This window comes from Daphnia magna, linkage group LG2 (genome assembly GCF_020631705.1).
Source record: "Daphnia magna isolate NIES linkage group LG2, ASM2063170v1.1, whole genome shotgun sequence".
In the NCBI taxonomy this organism is placed as follows: Eukaryota; Metazoa; Arthropoda; class Branchiopoda; order Diplostraca; family Daphniidae; genus Daphnia; species Daphnia magna.
In genome coordinates, this window is record NC_059183.1 from 7,986,047 (window position 1) to 8,003,972 (window position 17,926).

Genomic DNA, 17,926 nt, shown 5'->3' on the forward strand with positions numbered 1-17,926 from the left:
AATAGAAGTTACTACTTTGCTGCTCCGTATAGTCTTATCCCGCGTTTCATTTTCTAGTTTTTGTATTCATTTCCCTTTTCCTTTATAATTGACTTTCTTGTCCTTCATTTTACCACACTTTTTAAATATTTTCTATGGTCTATAAACATTTTATTCTATTTTTGTTTTTTTTACTTTGTTTTTTTTGCGGTGGTTTGCCACTTCTTCCGGGGTCACTTCTGGCATATGTTTTAAAGACAGCCGTATAGTCGCAATACTACAACAATCCCCGTGATCGATATTTTATGTTTAAACGGTCTGTCGCTCTCCCTGCCAACATCCCTGAAAGTAAATAGTCGTCCATAAATTGCACGCGCTGTGCGGCGAGGTGTTGGGTCGCGCCTGGCGAAAAGGTTATACTCTCTTTTCTGAATAATAATAGCTTGCGATTCATATGCAAAGGGATCTTCCTTCCGCTTAAAAAAAGAAGTCAATCTATTTTTATACGTCTGTGCCGTAGAGAGAAACGGTTATAGATATGGCATCGATCGAAACTCGAGGCAAACCGCAGCAGGTTCCATGCGTGAGTACAAATTCTGTTTTCGGAAAAAAAAAAGAAAAAAGCTGGGGGGTGGGGGATATAAAGAGAGAAGAAGGAAATTTAGGTGTAATCGATTGATTTCATTCCTTCTCAATAAAAAGCCTTTGCCTCAGCCATGATATACATTCAATGGACGTATGTACGCTGTGAAAAACATTTGGAAAATGGGAGAAAGATAAAATGTTTTTCTTTAAATCAAATGCCTATGTCGTTTGCTGCTGCTGCCGTTTCGTCGCAGGTTGTTATTGAATTTACCGATCGTTAAAGTGAATAACTGTTTCAAAGTAAATTCAAGAAAGAGGGAAAACAACTTGAAGGACATTGTCATCAAGTCTATAGTCTTTGTAAAATTCACCATGGATATTCGAGGTAAACATGTCAGGGTTTTCTTGTGTTGCTTTGAACTTTTTGATTTGCTTTGACTCCTCACGAAACGATCACGCTGAATTTAATTGAGTATATATATATATATTGGACTTTCCTTTCAAGGCGTATTTCATCATCCATTCATGTGGAATACGCTTATGAAAGGCCGTGAACATTCGCCAAGCAATTCATGATAAAAATAGTTTAACGGGCCAAAAAGCTTGCGGGAACATCGGTTAGGAATGGCGCTGCCAGCTATGATTATATCGATTTCTTTTCATTTTTTCTATCTCTCTCTCTCTTCATCTAGTGCTAAAAAAATATACAGACGTGTTGAAATTGTTAGTCAAGTCATGACACTATTTTTTTTTTTTTTTTTTACGTCGGCTGAATTCTTTACAATGAAATCCATTCTTCTCGATGATAGCAAAGTTTTTAAGTCCCGCTGTCTCTGATCCGTCAAATAAGTTCAATCGCACTGGCAACAGGCCGACCAAGAAATCTGCTGCCATTATTGTCGTTGGACTTTCTCGTGACGGCTGTTAATGGCCGAGCTTAAACTATGGCACCAAAAACAAAAACAACGTGACTGTCTGAGAAATTTAAACGACCGTGCCAAAAAATAACAAAACATTCAATCAAAAATAGTATATAGACCCACTTCGACTGATTGAATTTCCTTTGTCTCCAAAGCTTTAATAAAAAATACGGCGAATTCTATTAGCACAAGGATATTCGGTGCACAAAGCAAGCCATTACAACTAATGGAAAAGTTGAATGCTCGTGTTGTTGTATACGCGTTGTTCTCTTCCTAAATAGTTGATTGCCCTATTATATACGTATACCTGTTGCTAAGTTAGGTATAGTCTGTAACTATACGATACGGCACTAACATTGTTTATTCTTTGAATTTTTGCTGTCAGGCGGTGTAATTTCACTTCCTCGGCAATCGCTGGCGCATTCACGACAACGCTGAAACATTAGAGGGCCAGAAGTCAGTGATGAAACTATCGCCATCTTTACTTGCATTAACTGCTCTCGTTCGTCGTGTTCTATGCACTTGGATAAATGCAGTCGTCTCCGGTTCGTCAAGCGCTCGACAACTGATCAACAAGTGCGGTGACTCTCGAATGTTTGTCCATCGTAACGTGCTTTCAACGACGAAACACTGGAGATCGAGTGTTACCGATCAGTTTCACAGCCGATCAATATCAACATTCAACCCTTCCGTTTAATTCTCAGAATCTGCTTCAATCGTTCAGTGTTTGACATGGCGACGAGACGGGTCGTCTACGTTTCGTCCATGATTGTACACATTTCCCTTGTATTACAGTTTGCTGTTAGCGGTTTGTTAGCAATTTCTGTTGGGAAAACGTCACCCGGTCCGAGTGTCAAGACTCGATATGGACTAGTCCAGGGTCTCATTGTGTCCATGCCAAGTCCTTTGGGACCCATTGAAGTCTTTCTCGGCATTCCTTACGCCACACCACCCGTCGGCATCAACCGGTTCAGCCCGACACGCAACCCGCAATCGTGGCCGGGCACGCGGATGACCGACCGACACGGACCGGCTTGCCCGCAGCGTTTTCCTACCAACTTGTCTAATGAAACAGAGTCTCTCAAATTCATGTCGAAAGCCCGAAGAGATTACCTGTTCCACATCGAGCAATCGCTGGCCAAAAACCAGAGCGAAGATTGCCTTCATCTCAACATTTACGCTCCGTTCCAGGGTAAGGGTTTATTCACGCCCGTTAATACGTTCACTATTGACCTAGCCTAAGGCCATCAAACTATATGGACGTGCTGAAATGGAGAGTGTGGCGAATTTAAGTGCTCCAATGAGAAGACACCTAAAGGTTCTGTCCAACCCGTGGAAGTTTTCTGTTGGAAAACTCGTGCGAACTGTTTCCAGTTTCGCATACAAATGGCAAAGTGAAAAAGACACACTCGAGTCTTTTGCCGCTTATCATTCGACAAAGTAACCAACTCCCCCTCTCTCTCCCCTCATCGCAATTGAAGAGATAAATAGAGTAGCTTCAACGTCAATGAGTGCTTTGAAAAGATAAAGAGCTTCTATCGTCAGGAGCGTTTAGATTTCGTTTGCGCGCCATTTTTCTAGTTTTAAGTGGAAACGTTGAAGGTAATAGTCATAGATGAGGGGCCCCGTTATGTATACGATCGACAGAGAAACTCTTATAGTCGTGTCGGTTTTATGTCATCATTGTATCCATTCCAACTTTCGACAAATGGCATCAGCCACTTGGGAATGGGTTTCATGTCTGCAATTTAAAAAAAAAAAAGGAAGGATGTCTAACGATATCCCGGTTGAATGATTTGTTGCGATCGATGTTGTCCACTATGGTACGCACGTAATTCGGTACACCACGCCCAGCAGACGACGTCTTCACGAATGCACGACGTGCGCTGTACTTTGGATGGAGGGTCGTTGCGAATCAACGATGGAGAGTATGTTCATATACTCGATCAAATCAAATCAAAACCTTTGGATGATTCTCAGACGATTCGTGATTGGGTGTGTCGTTTGCACGGCTCATGATTGTCATCCTCTATTGTTTTACGCTCTCTCTTTTTTTTTTAAACCCTCTTCTTGCTAGATTTTTTCTGTTTGCTGATTGCCTTTTTTCTCGACAACAACCGATAGAAAAGCGCTTTTAATGCGAGTTCTTTGTCAGGGAGGCGACAAAAGACTCTCTCAATTTCTTTTTCTTTTTTCGATTTCCTCTTACGCTGGCCCAGTGTCTTTAGCTTGAAAATCCCGCCTGCGGCAGCCTTAATTGACACGGTTTCTCATTAGCGCTATCACGATTGCCCTATCCGCTCTTCCTTCAATAAGGCTGTTAGGGTTTTCATGCCGTCCTAATTCACGCAACAACCAAGTTCCAGTTGTTTCCTCTGCGCCCTTCTTCTTTCTGCCTTGTTTTCCATCTGGCAGCCGGCCTGCGCACGTGAATTGTTAAAGTTTACAGACACTGGATCTTTTGTGTACCTTTAGCCTCCATAACCCAACCAAACTGCGGAACTATGGAAAGGCTAACTTGGCCGAGACTCTTCAGGGAGAAACACACGAGGCGTTGGCAATATACAATCCCATCAGCGAAAGCACGCCAGCGTATTACTCGCAATGTACCTCGAAACCATTTTTCTTCCTTTCTTTTTTTTTTGTTGTTCATAGTTAGAAAACAAGAAGTTGTATTGTGCTGCTTTGATCTTTTTGACGTTTGTCCTCGTCTTTTCTTTTCTCAAATAGAGCCAGTAGCGCCCTGTTCACGTTTGCCCAAAACTCTTTGTTCGTTTGTTCGCGACGCAGGAAGAAAACGAAATAGACGCTGCGCGTTGTCTGGATCGTAGTGCGACGTTAAGTTGCAAGAGCGAAAGCCTGCCACCTTTTCAGCACGCATTCTCTCTTCCTTTTCTTACTTTTTCTTTTCAAAAATGAAAATAAAAAATGGGTTTCTCTTTCATCTCTCATGTATAGGCCATTTTCATGTTTCGAGGTTAGGGCTTTCTTTCAGCCTCTTTGTTTCTTGTGAATCTGAAAACCTCACCAACCAGCCAACGAATAACCGTTGCCAAGGCGATACAAAAAAAAAAAAACGATAAATCCTCCGACTTTGAGCTGCTGCCCTGCTTATATCGGGTGTCTTTGGCTATATAGCATCCACTAGAAGAACGAAGAGAGAGAGAGAGAACAGTCGACAACGTTCATTTCATTAAAGCACTCGCGTGATGAGGTTGGAGCTATTCGTAGGGACGTCTTTTTCTTAGAACAGCTTCAGCGTGAGCAACTATACCAAGTGGGCGACGGAGCGATGCTTTCGTATGTTGATGGCAATGAAAATGGCAGACCCATTTCGACCCGTCAAGTCTGGTGCTACCTTGTTCAGACCAGCAGACTTTCTGACTCTGCGTCCTCTCGGAATGCATAGCACATACATAAAGGGACGTCTTTAGTATATACGATGAGAAAAAACAAAAAAACAAGAGTGGATATGAAAGGGTCACTAGGTTGAGGGCTCTAATGGAATTGCATGAACGTTTGGGGATCGACCACGTCACTTTAATCTTCTAGGGTGTTGCCAGAGAGAAACACGGTGCCAATGAGTTCACGGATCCCTTTTGCTTAATCGTTTTTTTCACGCTTGCCCTTATACAGTTAGGCCGCATACGCGCAACATCTCTATATTCACCTTGATAGTATTAAAGACTAGTAGACTACTCTATTCATTTGCGTATAGCTTCACAGTTGAACGATAGCAATTCTAGCGATCCAGGCTGTGGGGGGAAAAAATGGCCGATATCACCTTTACCATTTCCTATTCCTCCCCCCCCCCCCAAAAAATCGATACACAACGTGCATAGATTGAGGTCATTTGTCAACACTACTAGACATTGTTGATAGAAATAAGGCTCTATTTTGCCGGGGAAATTCAATATTGAATAATGGTAGCAATACAAAGCCGATGGGGATTTAAAAAAAAATAGGAGAGCAGTATACGCTGCCCATTCTATATTCTTTGGCTAAGAAAGCCAAAGTTGTTGTTGGTAAATAAGGTTCTTGCAGCAGAAACTGACTCTGTTGTATTGGATGTGTGAGCTGTACATTGATCAACGGGTATATAGTAGTTCGGAATGGCCACTCGAGAAGAATGAATGGACGTTGTTGGCGCTTGTGAGCTTTCTCGTATGAACTGAAACGGACTGCGCTGTTCGTCGCTCGGCGACAAAAGACCAGCATCGAATACGTGTTGGTAGCCACGTCATCATTCGTCAGTTTAACAACACCTATTGTCAATAGACACATTGCATTTGCTTTGCAAGTTTTTTTTGTGCGAAGGAAAAGGCTTTCTTTATTTACCATAAATCAATTGGGTTTCTCCATTTTTCTCACCATTACCAAAGTAAAAGGTGCCCAGGGTAGTGTAGAGTGGTGGCCAAGATTCCTGCAAAATTCCAATCGGTCTAAGTTTGATGTCAAGCAGAGTCGCAAGTTGGACGCGTCCAATCAATCGGTCGTCGTCTTAGTTTTTCAGGGGAAATCAAAATGAAACAAATGACAAAATCAAAAGGAAACTATAAAAGCTCAATGATCTTAAAAACAAACGCATTTGAGCCCAGCGGACTGGCCTGTTACCGTACAGCAATATGATTTAAAACGTAATATACTGACTGCTGTGTTTATGCATCATTGAATGGACATGGTGCATTTCGGGAACCTTTTCGGCGAATGCCTGACACATTAGCCTGCTGTGCATTTAATTAGAAATATTTATTGAAAGCGTAGATCCGGTAGTTTCATCATCACGTATTTCCATTTCGGCTCGTCTATGTTTTACACTGAAAAAGATTAAGGGGATTCATTATATCATTAGTATATAGCGTTCGCAAAAGCATTTTGAATGATGCGAAAGCCCATGCTATAGGCTACTGTGCATACATAATGAAAGGGAAATCGTTTCATTATTGACATTGTCTGTTGATGTGTTGCTTCGCTAATGATTTGATCCGCGCTTTAAAAATGAAGTAATTAGTTTTTTGTTAGTGTATTTGTTTAGAAGCAATCTATTCTATACACCCGTTTATGACCATTAATTTATTTAAAAAAAAGACGCATTTCGTGTCGAACAACAAAATCCATTGCCAGTTGCGTAAGATCTCCGTAGAAGCAACGATGGTGATATTTGAGAAACCAAAAAAATGGGCTAAAAAACAAAAATAAAAATATCTACAGTATATTATGGAAATTACATGGAAATAGACTATTTATCACGCCAGAGTAGACATATACACAAGACTGACATACATTATCGAATATACTCCAGCATTAGATGATGCTGTTACGTAACACCGTCTTATAGTGTTATTACTCAATGCTCTGCATTGTCTTGTCTTTTATCTGCATCCCATTCAAACTTATCTAGCCCTTGGCCCTCTCGATATCTAAAAATAAAATGTCATCATCGGTGCACATGTAAGCGGCTTTCACTTTTATGTACTACAAACTTCCCTTTGTTTTTGTTAATGGACTAGTCAGGCGTGCAAGAAAAACCAATAATTGATTGATGCAGGAAACTTGGTAGACAACAACTGGAAGGAGAAATGCATCTCCGTGCATGTCGTTGCATCGAAAACCGCGATATAAAAACTTTTCAAACACCCAAATAATTTTTTCTTCTTGCGGATGTCTCTTCCAAAATGAAAGATCCGGCCCGAACGTGGAATTGGGCTCGGTTGCCAAGCGGCAACACCACATCGTTTCTCCCTTATGGCCAGAGTCTTTAGGTGACACGACAGTCGACTGATTTACGAGCCAGTTGGCTGTACCAGAGCTTCACTTCTGTTGGCCAGTGTACTTACTTTCTTGCTTTAAACTAATGTAACTGGCTAGACGATGAAAGAGAGGTCCCTCTGTTGCTATTTGTTCTCTTTTTCGCGTATTGGTTCCCTGAAGCCGGACGACCTGTCCCCACGCGCACATCTCATAAATCTTTCGTTTTTCTTTTTCATTTTTTAATTCTTTTTCCTCGCTTGCCAATGCCAGTTGTTCATATATTCTTCTTCCGAATCCTGTGGACTACAAGGTCGTATAAATGGCGTTTGAAAACCACACCTTCCAGTTTTCGTGACCATTCGAACCGTTGCAAGGCAAAGACGAATGGTCCATGTTGATTTCTTTAATGATGCCACAAGGGACTACTATAAATGATTAGTCGAAGAACCGCTAACGAAAGACGCATAGATAAATGAAAATGAACTGCAGTCGATCGGAAAATCCTTATTTATTAACATGAATTTCCCTATTTGCTGGCGTTCGCTGGAGCAACGCGTATCTAGGCAAACGAGATCCTTTAAATTAGCAATGCTGTGTCTGTTCTTGCATTCTGTAAGGAGCATCGAGAAAACTCTTAATAGCTACCACCAAAACTAAAAAGGCAAACTAGATTTAGAATCGGATGCACCTGAATAGCAAAAAAATCCGTAGCAGTGCCATCAATCTTGATAAATAGGCATCTTTACTTATTCCATTAGAGAGAGATGGCTTCGCCTCGTATGGAAACTCAGCCTGAGACATGGGAATGAATTTTTAAAAAATAACTGGCTATTTTAACTTGATGTGGACATGTTCGTTGATGATCCAACTAATAGGTCATATACATCTACAACTGAAGTAGTGTCCTTTTTTTTAAATGGCCAACATGCCCGCAAGCGAGGACAGCTATACGCCGTGCGACATTAGCAGCCGCACTGCGTGCAAACGTGAGGCATTGCGGCACATAAGTGCATACGCTGCCGACGAATCACAACGAGACAGTCTATTAAAACAAAGGAAAAAAACGAACGGAAGAAACACAAAAAGAAAAGACAAGCCAGAGTTGGATGCCGCTGGAAGTTAGGAGCAAAAGTTCGTGTCTGCTCAACAAGATTAGATTGCCGTCCGGCGGTACTTGTCCCTTTAAAAAAAATGGCTGTGGTATAAACAAAAAAAAAATGCTTTTTATTCCCTTCAACTAGAAAAATGATATCAAACCTCCCCTCCCCCCAAAAAAAAGAAAAGGTAAAAAAAAGGAAACAACAAAGTCCGGTCCCCCCCAACTTTCCACCCAACATGTACAATTGCAAAAGTGAAAATAGTGAGTTGCTATTGAATTTGAAGATAACGCAACATATCTCCCTCGGTACTATATATACCGTCCCCTCAACATCGGCTGGCGCTTCGGTAACATAAGCTGTACGTACACACACGGTATACATACGTCAGACAGGCATCAAAGCCATTCAAGACGGACGTCCAACACATTGGATGACGTCTTCTAACATAAGCCCTTTGGGAATTTATTTTTTTTTTCAGTCCAGTTGCTCAGCAAAGAAAATAAAAAGGAACCTGAATAGCAGCGTAGGATTTAGACCTGTACAATGTGGCAGTTTCCATCAATCCCTATTGGGGATTTTGATATGTAGACATGTAGGACAGAGGACGCGACAACCAGTAGGCGAAAGAGAAAAGACTATACTGGCGTACGGGGAGTGAGAGACAAGTCGAGCAGCATCCAATTATCCCTGGAAATAGTGTAATGCTCGTATAGTATATCCTCTCATCAGAGTGCAGAGTTTCGGGAAAACTACTAAGCAAGTCGTCCCAGCTGGTAGTGGGGAAGACTTGCCTTTTCTTCTCTTTTTCATGGGTCTTCTATATCTACGAGCTGGGCATATTCAGCAAAGGCAACTGTGCATCACTCACCATTCGCATGCAATGATTTAAAAAAAAAAAACGAGAAAAATGTTGAATAATTCATCAGTCCATTACGATTCAAGTTTGGTCGGTCGGATCGTCATGTATAAAATGTGGGCAAAAAGAAAAGAAAAAACTAGAAAAAAAAATAAGGAATAAACAGAGAAATTAAAGTACGTACAGCAAAAGGAAGAAGTGAGGACTGATGCAAACTGACGGCGCGTAGAGGATGGATTTCCCCCTGTTTTTTTTTTTCTTATTTTTTATTTCTACTGGTGAACGATGGGGATAATAAAAAGACGAATCGCAAGGGGGAAATAACAGAGACAGCCCAGTATACCCAGTAACATCACACACGAAAAAGAAAAATGTATCAGACGGGCCTGGTGGGGAATTATCGTCACGGCCGGTTGAATTATGGAAAGTTGAGCCCGCTGCATTGGGTCGACGCGTTTCTTCGCCAACGGGCAGCCACAATACACGCGATCCTATAGTGACGAAGATGAATCCACACGGTCCTTAGTTAGTGGCTGCACGAAACGCCGTCACGCAGTCACCGACCTTTTACGGTCCACTGGGTTTCCAGTCGGCCGCCAAAACTGTCGCCATCCTGGTTGACTTGTAGATGAACCGAAAAGAAGAAGAAAAAATGTACATGTAGAATAATTATGCATGTTTGTTGCGTAATTGTGAAGGCGTTTGATCCTTCTTTGTGGGACGCGGCCAAAAACTTCAAGTACAACATCTTTGTTGAGCCTCAAGTGCTAATCAATGAGTAAACTAGTACACACACCCCTTTGAAAGGATCAAAAGAGAATTCGAAGATGCCAACCATCGAACAACACAAGTGATTTTGCAAAGGAATATAGATATACGTAAAACCATCTACATTATAATTTGTTGACCGGATTCTTGGAAGGCATCTGTAGGTTAAGAGTTAACATTTGATTTCATCAAAATGGAAGGTCTAACGGACAGAGAAAGTGAAATGAAAATTGGAAACAAGTCTGTTAGAGAGAGAACCAAGAAACACAGGCAGCACACGACGAAAAACCAGAAAAGACCTTCAGACAAGCCACAATCTTCTTCCTGCTTCCGCTGGATGCATCTCCTGTATATATACTTTTTCCCCCTAGCGAAGTAATTTGCATACAGCTACTATAGTCGACATGCTGTAGGTCATTTTTTACAACAAGAATATAGCCTCTTTCATGTGTGAATCGAAGGTACAGCTCACCAAAAACATACCCCAAAAAAAAACAAGTGTATACCCTAGCACTTCAGACAACAAGATTTACGAAGCAAAGGAGAGAACATCATTCACGCGGGAGTTTAGATGTGTGGCCGGGTGGTGAGTCGAGGGACGAGCGTGAAAGTGTCGCAAACGGGGGTGAAAGGACGCACAGGATGAATGGTTCATCCAAGCATTAAAGTGTGTGTATACTAGAGAAACGCGGCGGGGTTTGTAAATAGTTATAGACTCTAATAAATTGTTGGTTGAAATATTATGCGCGAAATAAGTAGCTGAAACGGCATTCTCAATTCTACGCGCTATGACTCGCAATCCTGTTATAAGGTCCCGTAAGTTTGAACAGGTTCATGTGTGGGGTAAATAGTTTCAAAGTGCGACAGAGGGTGAATGAAGAAGAATAAGAAGGCAAAGGGAATCATTTGAAGCGGGCCGCGCAGATATGTAATGCTTCTAACTTTCAGTTGTTTATCGACGAAAAAGCAGCACGCAGCCAGCAAATAACAGAGCTATTCAATTTGTCTTTTGAAGCAGTCACGCAGAGAAAGCCATTCATTTATGTGACCGAAAAAAATAAATAAAAGGAAGGCAACCGTTGTTGGGAGCTTTTTATTTTGGCTCTTATAAGCTGAGAAACACGACCATTTGTCTCCTTTTCGATGTATATAAATAATACGGCATGAAGCTTTTGCTTGAAATTAGCCTATTAAACAGAGGCTAACATATACTTTATTCGCTGCTGCGTGTTGAAGTTTCATCCACCTAACACCTATATCAGTTTATGTGTTATCATGTGCCACATTTCTAATGGTATGGTTTTTTCAATTTGAAAGTATAAGAAATCTCCTTCATTTATATGTCTTTAAGAAGGGGGAGACGTATAAAGGCATATTTATTACCATCCAGACTCTAATTGGTGAGACGATTCTATTCATTCGATAGGCCAAACAACATCACCGAGTTTTATGTCTCTATATACACAGCTCACCAATACTTAAATAAACAACTGCTTTTGGCGATAAGCCAGATTATGATGACACGACTGGACGGCTATATAAACTAATAACACTTGGGAGTGAGGATCCTTTTTTTTCTCCTCCGCCTTTTTGGCCTTCAATAGACCGTATACCATGGTCTTGATGAGGCAAAAGCGACTAAGTCAAAGAGCATATAGAAGACAGTCAGCTGTGGTGGATGATTCGGATCCCACCCCATCAGTTCTGCCGATGTCCTTTAGCCTATTCTACTCGGCTAAAGGATCGATCGTCAGATTAGATTATCAAACGACAAACAGCAGCAACACAAACGCTGGCCAACCATTAAAAAAATAATAATAAATGAAAAAGAAGAAGAAAAGCATCGCATTTCTAACGTCCACCCCAACAGTTATTAGGTTGACAAATCGACTCGTTAACAAAAGACGGGAAGAGACGACACACACACACACACACAAAAAACACAAAGCGACAGGGAAAATAGACAGATGAATCATTGCAAAATGCTTGCGTGCGTTATCATCGGAAAACGAATCCAAAGTCCACACACAGTCCTTGTTTTATCGCATAACGGTTTGCAACTTGGGAACGTCTTAAAGAGAATTTGAAATCCATTCAATACACAAGAACATCTAGCACTGATGCTAACAAATTCAGCCACGCCTCTGCCCTATTCCTAATGACATTAGCATCTAAAAAAATAAAAAAATTGCAAACCTAAAGAGATTATAGTACACTGCGGACGAGAGTTACACACCTCGGACGCTGTACTCCTCTGGCCGGCCCTGGCAAAGGATCAATAACGGTACGGGACACAAGAGGTCTATATAACGTGAAATATAATATAGAGACACATGATTGATTGCACGCGTATGTTGCCTCGCTTTCGCATTTGATGCAATGCAGTGAATGTATTTTATTTTTATTTTCGGGATTATCTATAGAACAAGAACATACAGCTGTAGCCTCATTCATATATAGATGAAATCCTTTTTGCCCTTTGATGCTCATCGACGTTGCTCGCCATTTTAATTGGACGGTGGATCTACACAGACCTGAAATCTGTATATACAGGGAGGAAACAAGGTAAAGCCTTGATTGCTAACTGCAAGCGCGTGACGTAAAATGGCGTCTAGGCTGAACGGCACACACATTAAAAGACGTTATATATATATATATACTTGCTTGTCTGGCTCTGGCGTGCTGTATACATACAACCTTTTCCCCCCTTCTTACTTGCATCTTAAATCGGAGGCGCAAAAGAAGAGCTAGCTACACAATGGTATCGTAGATTCGTGGCCGAGTCACTCCAATTCGACGAATTAGCCGTGCTTGAACGATTAACGAGACGAGCAAGAAGACGAGCAAAATAGCCAATAAGATGGTCTGTGGTCTTAGTCTGGCTGGTTGGAAGCCCAAAGACGTGCATTAGGACGTAACGAAGGAACGAATACCTCCGAATCATGTTGCAACACCATTATTTCTCGCAACGCATCAGCAATATTTTTACACGAAAGAAAAAGAAAAGAAGGAATCAAGAAAACACGGAATATTTGGCCTATGTCCCTATTTAATTTATTCAGAAAAATAAAAAATTCACCTTGTAGGCTATACTTGTAATGACCCCAACGTGAGTATGAATAGGTTCGACCGCATCTCTAACATGAAATCGGATCGAAGATGGTCATGTTATATAAGAATAAATCAAAGATTCGGAGCTCATAACGCAAAGGATCTCCATTTGGAATTCTTGTCACGCTAAATCACGATGGCTGACTGCTTTACGGGTATATATACGGCTAGCGAATAATAATAATAAGTTAGGAAACTGTGGACTGTCGGTGTTTTATCCGACGGTCAGTTCGACTTTTTACTAATCCAATTATTGCGCTCTATCTTCCAACTGTGTCCTTCTAATTTTGTTTCATTTTCATTTCGTCACGTGCATATTGTCTATAGTCAGTTCTGTGCACTAAGTAGACGTCAGTGATATGACTAGTCAGTTTTATTTGAACATTTTGTTGTCTTGTCTCGTTTGCAGGTCGGCCGGGGAACACGGTGGATCGTCTTCCAGTCATCGTCTTTATTCACGGCGAATCGTTCGATTGGGGCTCTAGTCACCTCTACGATGGCTCCGTTCTCTCAAGTTACGCAAACGTTGTTGTCGTCACCCTTAACTTTCGACTCGGTGTTTTAGGTACGTCCCAATTTGCTACGTTTTTGTTTTTTTCATCCTGTTATTTTCGAAACATTGTCCACGTCCTGTGACGTAATCCGATTTGCTCCTTTTTTCGGGGAGAACGGGAAGAGTTCGTCAAGTTTGCAGAAACTGTTGACGTGGAAGCAAAGAAATTGCAATAGAGCATCATTGAATGGACATACAGCTAAATCGAAGCGGCCTATTCAAACTTTTCAAATGTATAGCCTACTCATTTTGATTTTTATACAAGGATAAATGAAATAGACAACCCCGAGACTGTGTTTGCAGGAATCCTTGGTTTGAATCCCTCCGTAATCCCGAAGCAAAAGGAATATCCTTAAGTTGGACGTATAGATTTCGTAGTATCAGAATAAAGTGTGTGTCATCGTACATAGTTTGGTATACACAAGAAGTTGGAGGATATAGTGAATTTACCAAGGACGTCTATACGTTATTGATAAACTTTCCTTGTGTCAAAGATATCGTGTCACAAATGGATGAACGGATCAACTTGGTATTAAATATAGACCGTGTGAGAAAGGTGAACAACACTCGGCCCTGACACCTGATATTTCAGCAAAGCTGACAAGCGCACAGCTATACCTACACAATGTCCCGATGGCTTAAAAAATAGATTTAGTATTTCTGTAATTGTTTTAGTTGAATCAAATGGTTGCGAATTATTTTTCGGCTGGCTTGAGATCACATAAGACGATCCAAAGCCGCCGATTTATCGGATGGTAATGGACCAAACGAGACCTGATTGCAGAAAGCAATCGGGCCGGAAGACAAATCTCACGTGCAATTAGACACTGCTGTTCGTCAGTTCTATCCTGTAAAGCTGATATATCATATAATCGGGTATGTGGCTGGTGAAGAGAAAATGAATCCCAATCTATACTATTCTCTTATACGATATCGGAATAGGAAAATGTGATAGCAACCGCGTCTATATTTCCATGTGTATAGCTAGTATAACTGAAGAGCACAACAACAGCAACAAGAAGACGTCGGAAAAAAAGCTTGCAATGTCGTTGTGAGCACTCAATTTTGCAGAGGGCAAGCCTCTTGGTACTAATACCAAAACAGGCAAGAGAGAAAGCAGGAAAAAAAAAATCGATGTTTAATATCCATCATCTTGCCTCGATTGTCAGCTATTAAATCGGCTTAGATGGCTAACAGTATATATATATATATACGACAGGGGATATATAATAATATGGTTACGCTGCTGCTGCTGCTGCTCTTATTCGTGTCTACATGCTGCGTTCTATATTTCTTCTATATTCGCACTCAAAGACTCTTCGTTCGGATCGTGTATATGGAAGGTCCGGCGGGCGCACCATTAGGAGCGGGCATTGATTGATCGCCCGAGTGATTCTTTTCTTTTCTTCTCTCATCTCAATACATACGTTTGTGTTCTGCTTTCGTAACATGCCTTTTTCCCTTTTCTTTTTCGCCCGTCTTCTGTTCTCCTCCATCTTCTTTCACGAGTTCTTCCTCTAATACCACCGTCCCTTATTCTTGCTGTTATCCCACACTTTTTCTTAGTAATACTATATATGCCAGCTGTAAGGGTATATACGTGAACTTGTTCCAAAACTATATACTTTTTCTTCGAAGTTTCCTTTTTGCTTGGTTTTTCTCGTCGTGGAGTATAGAATGTGCGTCCACGTAATATCTCTTTTTTTTTAATATTTTCCTACAATAAGAAAACACGTTTGATGTTGCGTAAAGGAATCGTTAATTTGGGCCGAGGCGTTACTTGCATAAGACGGCCGACTGATGGCCTCAAATGCTCTGTGATCTTTGGTATAGAGACCATCAACGGTCTTCCAATTCACGAGGAATGGAAGATTGGGGCCATCAAGAAGGACGTCGGCCTTTCTTTCATATAGTTTTTCTCGTTTCCTTTCAACTTTTATGTGTATACGGGACCAAAATAAAATGTATATAGTAATACATAAATGGAAACTTGAGTCAACAAAAGAGAGGAGGTGAAAGGGAAGTTGTTTTTCTTTTGTGATCGGAAAGAGAAAGCGTGATCGCTCAGCATTAGTCTACACTTTTTATTCTTTGCTTTCCCTTTTTTCTCGGGCTTTTTTTGTTTTGTTTTTGTTTTGGTTATTATTTATTTGATGCGCTTCGTTTGAAATCACTATCTCGAGTAGGGTATTAGCTGATAACCAGGGAGATGGAAAAAGGAAATGGAGTGCCTCTTTTATTTTGGATAGCACAGACACGTGTCACCACAGATTGGAATAGTCGGGGGTAACAAGCGGAGCTGCGCAGCATCACGCTTTTAGTTATACACACGAAACGGAAGCCAGTTATTTCTCAAAGTTCAGTTATATACAAGTCAGTTAGTATAGAAAACTCTTTCATTTCATAACAAATTGAGACGATCCGGCTGGATTGCCGCCATCCAGTTGATATTGCGAAACATAAAAAGACTTAACAATTAGACGGTTTGTGACTGCACAATATGATGAATTGGCGAGATAGACGTAACCATCTGTCGACTGAAAGAGGCAGAGTCATCTAACAGTCATCAGTGAATCAAGGATCCAATTTTCTCGAAGCTGTCGTGTCTCCTTTTCCCTTTATTTTCTGTAATTCACCTTCATTGGTGAGCCAATGAGTCACCTATATTTAACTTAAGATGACCGAAACGTAAACGTATAACATATTGCACTCGATTTTCTTAAAACTGAGAATGAATAAATGATGGCAGTATAGTTTTCGGTTCGTTTTCGGGAAAAGGGGGTTGGTGGCTGCCAAAAATCGAAGAGAATCAAGGAATGAGATAATCAGAACAATAGAAGTACAGGAAACAATAGAAGGCAAATAAAAGTGCAGTCGAATAAAAGATGCATCATCAATTACTTTGCTGCTACTGGCTGCCCTGTAATCAAGTTTAGGTTTAGCGAGTTGTCCTGGAACCTGGACGGAATGCAATGGCTTCTCGCTTAATAACTACAGCCGGTATATACGGAACCACCAGTCCTGGGTTACAACTTCTTTTATATGTACGTATATATAAAGAGAGACTATATATGGGCCAAACCTTAATTGCGAATGCTAGCAAATCGATCCCCGTCAGAGTGCGCGCGCATTTCCCTTAATGATTAATAAACACGGAAAGCATCAGAGGGCTTCTGTTTCTGCATGCAGCGAAGCATATACAGTACACACACACACAGAACTGATGTTGTTGGCATCAAATGGTAAACTTCATATCTTTCAGGCCTATTAGAAGATGGTCTCCTATATGTAATTAAGTTCTTGCAGTTTATTTTCCACAAATTGCGGGCTTGGTTACAGAGTCACTGGGAACTTTGTCTCATTCCTTTTATTTGCCAGGGGGGAACTCGCTGTTGACGTGCGCCACAAGTCACGGAAGTCACTGAACGGTGGCATATATATATAGCTATGTAAAGGTTTAGTTGTCTCTTTTATGTCCGTTTTGTTTGTATAGAAAAAGATGAAAGGCAAAAAATACGGGGATGGTATAGCTACAATAGTTTATTAGGCAAGAATATATTTCCCGGCTATATAGTCCCGACATTTTCTCGGTTGACTTCATGTAGCGGGCAAAACGTAACTTTTGAATTCACATGCTATATATATAGAGCTATATACTTGTTTAAGACTGCATTACATACGATTTCTGTAGATAGAAGACACACCAAATTAGTCAATATTGTTAGCCTGAGTGTATCTAGCCTCCGTTCGTGCTGGATGATCAAAGGAACCGGTAGTTTGTTATGTGAATTTTGATTGAGTCCGCCTTTTTTTTTTTTTTTTTTCAGAATGAAGAGAAAAATGTAAAAAAGATACGAAAGAAGACATTGCGGATTCTAGATTATTATATTTTGTTGTGACTTCATGGAATCTTAAATCCGAAATATGACGCTATATTTATGTTGCATAAAATACATGATTTATCAAATCTCGCATTCTGCTTTGCAGGTTTCTTAAATATCGGTCGCTGGCCCAAGGGTAAACCTCGTCTGGCTAACTTTGGATTAATGGATCAAGTTGCTGGTAAGTTAATAAGTACAGTATACTTTCTATTTATTCGCATCACATTATGATACACACATATAATTCAAAGATCAAACCTGATTTGCATCGTGCTATTGAATTAAGCTTCTGAGTAGCTAAACTAAATTTTAAACAAAATAAACGAAACTGATGTAGATTATTTCAGAGTTCTCTATTGTTGGCCTCTGGCGGACCAGAAGACTATATCGTTAGCTATACAATATATACGTTGAGTTCGCGT

At 40.7% G+C, this 17,926-nt stretch overlaps 1 protein-coding gene across 1 annotated transcript in view; it reads left to right on the forward strand.

Annotated features, from left to right (window-relative positions):
• Positions 1 to 17,926, forward strand: part of LOC116917753 (neuroligin-4, X-linked) — a 36,200-nt gene that overhangs the window by 7,575 nt on the left and 10,699 nt on the right. The window contains exons 2-4 of the mRNA XM_045170365.1: positions 1,870 to 2,676; positions 13,480 to 13,635; positions 17,611 to 17,685. Of these exons, the coding sequence (XP_045026300.1) occupies positions 2,217 to 2,676; positions 13,480 to 13,635; positions 17,611 to 17,685 (691 nt within the window). The 5' untranslated portion in view covers positions 1,870 to 2,216. The remainder of the gene's footprint in view (positions 1 to 1,869; positions 2,677 to 13,479; positions 13,636 to 17,610; positions 17,686 to 17,926) is intronic.